This window comes from Coccomyxa subellipsoidea (genome assembly GCF_000258705.1).
Source record: "Coccomyxa subellipsoidea C-169, whole genome shotgun sequence".
In the NCBI taxonomy this organism is placed as follows: Eukaryota; Viridiplantae; Chlorophyta; class Trebouxiophyceae; family Coccomyxaceae; genus Coccomyxa; species Coccomyxa subellipsoidea.
The window spans coordinates 828473-839750 of record NW_005178022.1 but is presented as its reverse complement, the minus strand read 5'-3'; the positions used below and the strand labels follow the sequence as shown (position 1 = coordinate 839750).

At 54.6% G+C, this 11278-nt stretch overlaps 2 protein-coding genes across 2 annotated transcripts; one reads left to right on the top strand and one right to left on the bottom strand.

Moving 5' to 3' along the window:
* Window positions 1-1206: 1206 nt before the first annotated feature.
* On the top strand, window positions 1207-2713 carry COCSUDRAFT_59874 (hypothetical protein; the record flags this gene model as incomplete). Its single annotated transcript, XM_005643436.1, has 4 exons — window positions 1207-1417; window positions 1588-1630; window positions 1993-2134; window positions 2543-2713. 4 exons carry the CDS (start codon window positions 1207-1209, stop codon window positions 2711-2713), a joined length of 567 nt encoding a protein of 188 aa, XP_005643493.1.
* Window positions 2714-3897: 1184 nt separating this feature from the next.
* COCSUDRAFT_49121 (initiation factor 2) lies at window positions 3898-10924 on the bottom strand (the record flags this gene model as incomplete). Its single annotated transcript, XM_005643435.1, has 14 exons — window positions 10491-10924; window positions 9928-10312; window positions 9628-9774; window positions 9130-9406; window positions 8619-8804; window positions 8025-8171; window positions 7600-7749; window positions 7287-7385; window positions 6808-7026; window positions 6326-6454; window positions 5781-5930; window positions 5238-5439; window positions 4468-4667; window positions 3898-4128 (listed from the first exon to the last, which is right to left on the bottom strand). The coding sequence occupies exons 1-14, from the start codon at window positions 10819-10821 to the stop codon at window positions 3898-3900; spliced, it is 2853 nt and encodes a 950-aa protein (XP_005643492.1). The 5' UTR covers window positions 10822-10924.
* Window positions 10925-11278: the final 354 nt, after the last annotated feature.

Genomic DNA, 11278 nt, shown 5'->3' with positions numbered 1-11278 from the left:
AGCTTTGGAATTGACCCCCGAAGATGCGGAAGTGCAAGCAGCAGTAAGTGTGGCGGCAGCAGTGCTACAACAGACTCAGCAGCAGAAATACTCCTCAGACAGTAGCCAATGCACATGACCGCATGACGGCATGCAGGCTGCTCTAGCATTTTTGGCGAGTTATGTAACTCGTATACGTGTGTGCACTGTACAGCTAGATCGTTACTGCCGAGAGCAGAGCGATTCTCGCAGTCGAGTCAGTGGGACCACCTGATGACAAAGTCTTTCCCTCTTCCTATTGATGAAGGTTTGATTTACTAGCAGGGATGGCACCGTTAAATGCTACTGGTTAGATACCAAGAGCCGGAGACCGCCAAGGGCTGTCAGGAATATGATGGTCTTGACGTCAAACAGTCAGCAGCTCGCGTGACAAATTGCATTGATGGTATCTGAAAACCCGTGAGAAAGTGAGGTTGCAAGTTGCAAGATCGTTCCATGCATGCATGATGCTTACTGGTGTCCAAGCCTGCTTGCGCCCGCACAGCTTGACGCCTTCCGCAGCGGCAACATGCTATTATAGCAGCAGGCTATGAGTATGATAGCGCTAGCCGCCTTGCGCGGCGCACCGGCGCCACCTTGAGGTTCTCACTAATGTTTGGTCTAGACATGATGCACTGCATAGTTAGTGTTTACAGTAGCTCAAGAATAGATTGCAGATGAACTTCCAAGAAAGCCATTTTCCTGCAGTGCCCCTGTGCTCCACCTTGGCAGGTGTGACACAGGGATGACTAATACTCACGAGAACATCTGGTGCAATTCTAAGACTGGAACAGAGCATCAAGAAGTTTTCGTCTAACCACAAAGAACAAAGACTCCTGGTTCTAGGATTCCAGTCAGATCTCGCCTGTTCCCTTGTTGGCTAAAGTCCCTTGAAAACCGCTTCATTCGATTTCGTGATGGTCATACACTTCTGAAAAGGTTTTTTGATACGAAGGAACCTTGTCAGGGAGTATCAAAAGAATAATTTGCTGGTTTTGAGTAGGCTTCAGGAGGTGTTGCGAACCTTGGTCATAGTTGAGGATGTGATCTGACCACCCCATTGCAGGGTTCGAATCGCTTATTGCGAGCCCAACGCGTCGTGTGGGTAACTTCGGCATGCTAAGCGGTCTGTTTTAAAGGCGGCAGTGTCCCTGAAATAGCAGACTGATAGCACACAAAGAGCACCTGATGAGCAGCAAGACTGGGCGCAACGAGAAAGAGAAGCCTCAGAGGGACCCTGGGAGAGCCTACTTGTACAGCAAACCCAGCCTGAGCCCGGCATCTTCTCTGCAGCGTCCCTCCAGCGCTTCAACACGCAGGACCCATTCCAGGACTGGATCACAGAGCAGTACTGGGCCGGGACCTGCAGCCTACCTGCCAGATGACAACGGTGCAGATGGTGAGGGCAACCCATCCCAACAGTCATTGCCCTGTCAGCTGGCCCCCTGCTCTGCTGCATGAGGTCAAGAGGCTGCGCCATGCATGCATCCCTCGTACCGGCACAAACCAGGAAGTCATTGCTTCTGACAGAAGGACGTTAAGTTGACTGTATGCTGGCCTATGCTGCAGGTCCCCCGGCTGCAGCGGCGGCGCAGGCAGCGCTGGCATCCCTGTCAAAGATCAGGCTCAGCGCAAGCGAGGCTCCCAGCACCGCCACAACTTCAGAGATCTCCGATGACATCTCAGAGCTCGGCCACCCGATCGGGCCAGACAGGCGCGCAAATCCCCACTCCTCGCTCGACGCACATCCCATCCATTGCATTCTCGCTCTGCTTGCAGGGGCATGATGCCAATATTAAATGCTGATAGGCATTCACAGGCTTCCGGCCCGGAGGCATGTGTTGGTCGTTGCTGCTCTGCGCAGACCCATGCGCTGCTGGAAGGCAATTTCTTCAGTCCACTTCACGGCCCTTTGACAGGCACCAAGCTTCTGGAAAATCTGCAGTCTCTGAGTGGAACTCCATTACTGCACAGGTGGCAGGCTGCGGTGGGCAACATAGAGGATGCAAAGGTGGCGCTGGATGTGATTGCGCGCGCGATAGACGATGCTGTGTACCTGGACGAGGATGCCTACAACCAGATGATCCCCCTGCAGCAGTACACGCGCACCATAGAGGTGTGCGCTCCTGCTCCTCTGCACCTGCATCCTTCAGCTGACACATGCTGCATGTGTGTCTGTTTTGCTCAGTGGCTGGGTGTAGCATCTTCTGCCGCGCTGCCATGCCAGCAGGTCACAGGACTAAGGGATGCAGCAGGAGTGAGAGGAAATCGGTGGCAGGGTCAGCTGGTGCAGTGCAGCAGAAGCTTCTTCAAGAAAAGACAATGCCTTGACATCTAAGCAGTGGCAAGCAGGAAAGGGTGCCTCGTGGTTTCAATTGCATGCAAATAGCGATTCGGTATCAGGAGCAAGATCGCTCTTGTATGTAACCAGCGGTGATGTGGTGCTGACGTGGCACCATCCGTGTTACATATAGAATAGGTGCAGGGATATAGGATGAGTATAAAAAGAAACATATAAATACAGGCGCAGCAGCGGCGGATAGCGGAGCTGGAGCAGCAGCTGCAGGCGTCGCGGCGAAGGCTGGCAGAGCAGGATGCCACCACGCAGGCTGCCAGAAAACGCGCTTGCGAGCTGCAAGAAGAGCTGGAAAACAATGCAGGCAAGCGCCTCATTTTCCAAGCTTTGCCCTTGTGAGAAAGAAAAGCTCTGCTTAGATTTTACTCATTTAAATGATTGAGTGATTTTATTAAGTTTTGGTCTCAGGACCCTTTGGGACCTGAGCCAGATTTGGGGCAATCAGTAGTCACGCTTGATATGATCATGCATTTATGCAGCATTGACTGTCAGGTCAGAAGTTTGTGTAGATCGACCCTCAGAATGGTTATTATGGCCGCCTGAGAGTGCTAATACCTGACTGCGCAAGTGTGTGAGGGTTTCGCCGCTGTGTTTGCAGCGGTGTTCAAGCTTCATTATGATGAGCTCCTGGCGAAGGACGCAGAGATTGCAAAGCTGCGATCTGTCGTGCAAGGCTTGTCTTCAGGCAGATAGCAATGGGTGCATGGCTTGTAAGTGTTGAAATGTAGCGCCTCGTTTCTGTATTTTGTCTGTCCGGTCTGTCTTGTGTTGCATTCATGAATGCTATTGAGCAATGGTAGGACATGATGTACTTGTCTGGGATCTCAACTGGATATCTAAATCTAGAGCTCTAGTCAGTGCAGCAATTTAGATAAAATCTTATGGCTTTTGGAGAATGGTTCTGCTCATGAACTTTGGATGTAGGCGGCCTTCATGTCCGGATTGTCTTCCCAAGGTACTTACACAGACACATATTCTTGCACAAATCTTACCAATATCCAATTCATCCACATCAATTTCTTCTCAAAGCCCGCTAACCTCAATCACGGCAAGTCCATGGATCCATCAACGGGAGTTGCGCAATACAACTCGCTTTCCTTAGGCAGTCTTCTATATCCTCTGCAAAAACACAAAAAAGTACTCCACCTCCGAGGAGAAAGATCCCACAAGGAATCGATTTGCTGGCATGCCACAATTACGCTTGCTGTTTATAGTCTCAATGACATTGATGTGACCGCCACGTGAAGCGGACTGACTTTCAGGAGTCATGCCAGTATCTCTCAGCATCCATTCCACTTATCATCATCAGGTGCTGCGTATCCCTCTACAATCACCACTGCATGCAGAGAAGTAGGAGCGCAGACCCAGCACCCACACTATCCGTGCATCTGAAATCACAGACTGCCTCACGGAACAGACCAGTCTCGCAGCTCAAAACCCCCTGCTCAGTGCTGCACAAGCCCTAGGATGTCTACTTTCTGCCAGCAGATGGTTTCATTGCATACCATACTTGTCCCGGCGCGTTAAGCAGCGACGGGCTCGGCTGCAGGCGCAGTGACAAGCCGGGCCTCCTCCAGGGTCTGCTGCTTGATCTTGACCTCGAAGAGCTCCAGGGTGTCGCCCTCCTTGAAGTTGGTGAAGTTCTCCACGCCAACACCGCACTCCAGCCCGGCCGACACCTCTTTCACATCATCCTTCACGCGCCGCAGCGAGGCCACCTTGCCCTCGTGCACCGTCTTCTTGCCGCGCTTCACCTGTTGACAGATGCATCGTCTCAGTGCACCATATGCGTGAATGAGCTGATTATGATGCCTGCATATTGTATGATGAGAATCCTGCCATTGTAGACCTCCAGGTCAGTAGGCACAATTCTACGCAGCCCCCTTTAGGGCAGCAGCAGAGCGCTTCAGACGTCACGCATTTGCCTGGCTGTACAGCGGCATTGCATATCTCTAGGGAAATAGGGAGAGAGCAGAGACAGCTCTGTAAAGACAAAGGCGGCATGTACTTCTGTCAGCTGCTCTTGCAAGTGCTTCTGATCGAAACGCGGCTTGAAAAGTGAAGCCGGCGGCAAAAAGGAGAAAGGGACGCACCACGGCGAGGGAGCCCTTGCGGATGGAGCCGTCGGTGACCATGCAGCCGGCGACGACGCGCGAGCCCGACCCAAACACGGCACGCACCTCTGCCGACCCCTGCGGCAGCCGCTCCTCTGTGGGCGCCAGCTTGCCCTCCATCAGCGCCCGGAGATCGTCCACCATGTCGTATATCACCCTGTACGACCGCACATCCACCCCTGCACACGCACAAATCGCCCTTTCAGACAGTGACACTATCATTTCGACTTGGCCCTTAACTCTGAACCACCATTGACTATAATCTGACCATCATAAATCTTCATCACAGGGTTCTGGAGTAAGAGACCAAGGCAACCCCTGCACCAAAAAGCAAAGCACTGTTTTGTTTGGTATTTTAGCACAACGGTGGAAGTTGTTTCCACCCCTTCCGTGCATAGCAGAACAATGTATGGAACCACCTCATAGCAGTGCCATCAGATGTTTTGCATTAAGATATTGCTCCTACAGATTGCTGGGCCGAGCCAGTGTGCATGATGGTTTAGGCAGGATCGTCTAAGCACATCTACTAGAGAGCAGCAATGCCGCATGCACACCCCCGGCCTGCAGACAATGCCTCAAGTGACTCGGCCCAATCACGAAGCAGCAGTGCGTGTGTCTCTCTGGACAAGTTGTTGTGATGGCAGTGCCATGGGATATCATGCCTCAGAGCTCCCATTGGCTGCCATGCACTGATGCATGATGCACTGGAACGGGTGCAACATGTCGAATTGCTCTGCAGGGGTGCTCACCATATTGCTTGGCCGCGGCCTGGACAGACTCGGAGGGCTCGATGTTGAAGCCCAGGATGAGGGCGCCCGAGGCAAAGGCCAGGTCCACGTCCGAGGCTGAGATGTCAGACGCGGCGGCCAGCAGGAAACGCGGCGACACACGGTCCTGGGGGAGCACGCCCACCGCCGCCTTCACTGCCTCCAGTGCTCCAGTTGCATCCGCCTGCACCAGCCCACACCCAAAACTATATCACGCCAGACATCAAGATCAAGATGAAGATGATCAGAAGATGCGCACAAAAAGCCCATGTCACAGCCATGCAATATCACTGCACAATGAGAAACAAAAGCAATGCAATTAAAGGGGCAGCCACATTGTGACTTTTATATCACACCTTGCAAGCGATTGCAGCACGTGAACCAACGAATCGGACACTGGCCAGCCTAGAAGCACTTTCCCAAGACCTATGTCCACTTGTGAAAGCAATCTCCCAGGAAGTTGCTACCATGTTGTTGAAATCACGTGCACTCTCCCTCGACTAAGAAGCTGGAGAAGTCACGTACCTTAAGGATGAGGTTAAGGCGTTTGAGAGCTGTTTCGTCGTCCTCGTCCATGGAGGCGAGCGTGTTGGTGGTCACCATGCTGTCGCCCATCTGCTGCGCCAGACGGTCCATTCGCATCCCTATCTCTATCGCCTCCGCCTGCTTCCGCGCCTGCACCAGCAACCACACCTTCCACCCTCAGCATTATTTTTATTATCACACGCCTTTCCCGCTACAAGGCAAGGTGCGTCCTCTAGACAAGATGCAGTCAAACCCTCGGCATGAGCCACGTCTATTCTAATTTTCCTACAGTACAGCTGCTGGCGCTGCAAAATTCTACCGGTGCAAGGTCCACATGCATGTCTTTTGCCCTCAAGAGCATGCAGTACGCACTCATGATCATCCTTCACAGCAGTTACACATGCAAGAACAGGCCCCAGAAAGTAGGGCTCAGAGGAGGCCAAGCCTGGCTCCTTGCTAATGTGGAGAGGGATCCACCATGCTCTTCGGATGGGGAGGAGCGAAAGGGTGGCAATAACGGGGAGAATGATGATTGAGGGGCGCACCTCCTGCTCACTGGCGCAGACGGCAAACTCGTCTCCGGCGGTGGGCACGCCGTTGAGGCCGACCATCTGCACCGCGATGGAGGGACCCGCCTCCGTCACGTCGCCGCTGCTCTCCCTCAGGGACCGCACCTGCGCCACACGTGCGCGCCTCAGCCCTTCGCAATAACAACAGTGAAAAGTTCCTCCTCTCACTTCCCTCTTGCCTGAAAAGCGATGCATAGTGATGCAGCGCTCTGCTATCTTGAATGTCTGGAAGACAAAATACCTCCTCGAGTGTCTTCCCTATATATTCTTGCGCAGCATCAAAAATATACTTGACAATTAAATTATACATATTATGTCCTCCTGGGCAGTGAAGCGCTGCTTTCTGCTGCGGGGCATCCCCTGTGCACAGCTCCAAAGGAGCTAACCCCCTTCTTGTGCTTGCTGCGCGTCTTGCAGACCTCTCCACTGAAGCAGGGCTGAAGAGCTGCAGCGCGCACCTTGCCGTAGGTGGAGCCGGCCTGCACGACGTCGCCGTTGCGCAGCGTGCCGGCCGCAACGAGGACGGTGGCGACGGGGCCGGTGCGCTTGTCGAGGTGGGACTCGATGACGGTGCCGCGCGCGAGGCGGTCCGGGTTGGCCACCAGCTCCTCAACCTCCGCCATCAGCAGCACCGTCTCCAGCAGCCCGTCCACACCGTCCCCCTTCTTTGCACTTATCTGCACAGCCGCCACACAGGCACATCAGCACGTAGTGCAGACCTTCATACGGAGCTGATAAGACTTAGCAGATGTTGGGTCCTCAGCTCATAAGACACTGTCACATACAGACAGCGAAATTCATGCATCTGCATCCATGTGAGCAGCATGTATAGCAGGGTCCCCACAAACTTGACATTTTATAATCGGCGGGCAAGGCCTTTGTTCATCAGGTAAAAGCCTTGAGTGCCACTGCAAATAAGACAAGTGGGTGCACTCACCGCCACCATGGGGGTCTGGCCGCCCCACTCCTCAGGCAGCAAGCCCGCCTCGCTCAGCCCCTGCTTCACCCGCTCCACATTCGCGCCCTCCTTGTCAATCTGTACCGAAAACCCCAGAGGTCAGCCAATGAAACAACATTGGGCCTTCTCTACGACATTATTCACATCTTCTGCAGCTCCATACGGAACCCACCAAAATATACCCAACACTACCCCATGTGTGCAGCATGCCCCAAGCCTTTCTCGCACTGCCGGAGCAGCCGCATGAGCTGCAGACAGAGCACATTGGTGCGCAGCAAGCAGCAGAATTCACCTTGTTGATGGCGACGAGGATGGGCACGCCGGCAGCCTTTGCGTGGGAGATGGCCTCGATCGTCTGCGGCCGAACGCCGTCATCCGCCGCCACAACAACGATCGCGATGTCCGTCACCCGCGTGCCGCGCGCCCTCATCGCGCTGAATGCCTGCACAATCGCAGGGCGTTCCTCTTAGCTACGCTACAGTAAATTGTTCAAAGGGAGCATCAAGACCCCACAACTGCACAGACAGACTAAATAAGTAATAAAAGAGCAGTGCCAGCTAGTGACAGAGGACAAGCAGCCCAGGAAATTTTAGACATAGGCAGATAGTGGCAGGACTGCATCACCATGTACATGCATACTGTAAGTGAAGATTTTCAGGATATTCAATCTTCAAGTACTGAATCCAGATTTCCAGAGGAGTGTTGGAGGAGGCGGACCTCGTGGCCGGGGGTGTCGAGGAATGTGATCTGTTTGGGCCCGTCGGCCGTGGGCACGTCAACGGTGTAGGCGCCGATGGCCTGCGTGATGCCGCCAGCCTCGCCCACCGCCACGCGCGTCTTGCGGATGTGGTCCAGCAGCGACGTCTGCGCGCGCCCACCATACAGTTTAATGATTTATACGTAGCATTCTCTCAACCCAAGCCAAGCAGACATGTGGGCCGGCGGAGATGCGGCGTAGAATCATCTCAGTATGGATTTGATGGCGAAGTGGGGCCCAGAGGAGTGCATGCAGTGGGGCAGAAATCAATGGGCTACTCTGGTACGCTTCACACGCAGCAAAGGTCATAGCATTTGCTGGGCGTCGAGCCCATCACAGTAGCCCATCCTCGCCCACATACACAAAAAAATAAGTAGCAGGCAGGCCTGGCGGATGTAACAGCTCAACTGCGGCCCTTCACACCTACAGAATTTCTGAGTGGTTGGCGGGGGGTGTGTTCCTCCCACCCTCAGTACAAAGCGGGCTCCAGGATGCCCCACAAACCTTGATTTCAGGCCCCTGTTGATACATTATTTGCTGGCCTATGGGCACACCTTGCCGTGGTCGACGTGGCCCATGACGGTGACGATGGGCGCGCGCGGCAGCAGGGACTCCTCGTCCTCGTCCTCGGTGTAGTCCACGGTCTTGCGCGCCATGAAGTCCACGCCCTCCTCCTCCTTGTCCAGCACCTCCACCTCAAACGCCTCCGCCACCATCTTCACCGTCGCCTTGTCCAGCACCTGCGCGCATGGGAATGCCATACCCTCAATACATGCAGCACGCTGGATAGAATCCATGCTTCTCCATGCACCAAAAGAGGGCGCCTTGCAAAAGATTTTGGGCTTGCTGCCTTCCCAAGCACCAGGTAACAATTGAAAGCACACATGGGCATTGTAAAGGGAAGACAACACATGGTCGTGCACAATATGTGGTGCGGCCAAAGAAAACATGAATAAGAGGCTCAATATATCCCAGATACAACTACATCCTGAATGTAATAAGCCGCCCATTGTCATCTTCCCTGACCCGTGTGCGGGGGAGAGGCAAGGGCGCAGAGGTGCGCACCTGGTTGACCTGCACCATGATGCCCTGCATGAAGAGCGTCTTGACGACCTCCGCGGTAGACACCGCCAGTCGCAGGGCGACCTCCGCCACGCTCATGCCCTCGTCTCCCAGCTCAAAGATCTCCTCGCGCACCGGCGCCGCGGCCGCCCGCGCATCTGCGCGCTCCATGCGCCGCTGCGCGCGGCTGCTGCGGCGCGCCGTCGGGTCCTGCTTCGACCGCTCCTGCATCTGGCGCCTCCCCCTGAACCCGTCCTGCCTCTCCCCGGGGCCCCCTTGCCTACGCGCACACAAAGAACCAGAACGCTTATATCTCCTAGCATTATATGGTGCGGACTGGAGAAAATATTACAAAAAGGGAAGCCCTCAAAGTTCCAGTGGTGCTGTCAATGATACTTCACAAGAAGGCTAATTGCAGGACGGCCCTTTTCTTTCATGAGTACTGCATTTGCTACACCCCCCCCCATGAGGCAAAAATGAGCGAACGAGGGAAAGGCACACCTGCCAGAAGGTCTGCCAAAGCCGGTGTCGCGCACAAAGCCGCCCGGGCCGCTGGGCGGCGGCGGGCGGTATGGCTGGGCCATGTTGTTGCCAGCGTCTGTCTGCCCCCGGCGGCCCCCAAAGGTCTGCATGTCGGGAGGACGGAACCTGTGCACCATGCACAACTCTCTTGCAACACTATGCTTGCTATGTGATTGTGACAATCGCCACTTCCTTGGTAGCAATTACCGCCCCAAGATGATGTCAGGCATCACAACAGGTGCTTTCTTGTCTCGAGAGGTTGGATGGTGAGGTGCTGACTTGGGAGCAGGTGTGACTTGGCGAGGTGAAGGTCTCCTGGGAGCCGCTGCCAGGACAGGCACTGGAGCTGGAGCGGCTGGTGGAGCAAAATCCGCGCTGCCACTGGTGCTGGCATCCTCCTCGGAGCCTGCCCGAGCGGGGGGCTGCAGTACATTGCTGCTGCTGCCCTGCGGCGCTGATTCCTCACCATCAGCCGAAAATGTGCTGGGACGCGGTGGTGGCCTCTCCGTTGCATCGGGCGCATCGGCGTCACTCCTGTCCTCTCTCGGCGGCCTTGGGTAGGTGGGAGGCCTGTTGCTGGAGGGGGGCGCTGCGCCATTGGTGTAGGCTTGGGACGTTCTGCGCTGGGGCCCGCTGCCATTGCTGTTGTCATAACCGTTCCTGCCTGTGGCAGCACAAAGCAAGCCATCAATATTGCCAGATGCATGGGGGTGGGGACGCAGTTGAGAACAAACCTCCCGTGTTAGCTAGCAGGAGCAATGCAGTCTGCTGTGAGTATGGTGCAGGGCTTCATACACGCCATTTGATTGCTTCCTATGATTGATACAGGCCTGGAATTGTACCCTCTGCAAAGCGCTCCCTGCTCATCTGTCCTCTTCTGTCTTGGCCTTCTTGCGTCCCAGGATCCCTCCGCCTGGTCCTTGTGTCCAATCGACCAAATTGAGGAGTTTCTTGAGGCTTCGGACGTGGTGGTGGGCGGGCAAGGGCTGGCTTCGATGCCAGCGCTGGAGCTGCATCTCCATCACCTGAGGTCCCCTCAGCCCTTGGAACCGGGGTACGCTTGCAGCTCCCGCTAAATTGCAGGCGTTTTGTGCAAGTCTTGCTGCATATCAATTTCGTTCCTGATTGATGCCTACATGAAAGGCCGTGCTGCAGGAATTCAGAAGTAAGCATCTTTACTATGCCCACGACTTCGTCTCCTCGCAAGACCTAGTCCTTGGTATCAGCTGTAAGGAGGTATCACGGTTGAATAAAGGTAACTTTTGCGATGAAGAGCAGGTCAAATTGGAGTGAAGATTCAGAATGCAGCGCACTGCAAGGCCGCAGAACACCACGTCTGATCCAAGAAGTCCAATATTGGCAACCCACGAAACTGGATCAGCTGGGCAAGGGACGTGCACAACTCCTGTGAGAAAGTGCACGATACATTGCTGTGGACTGGCAGTTTTCTTCAAGAAGTACACGTTGTTTGTGTTCGCTCACATAAAAGTGCGTGGACTTCAGACGGGTGTCTCGGGCGACTACAAAGTAATAAAATAGTGCTGAGGGGAGCCTGATGGCTAATGTTGCGTCATCATCCTCCCATCGTGCCTGCACCAGTGCGCGATTTGGTGCACATGCAGCTTCCAAT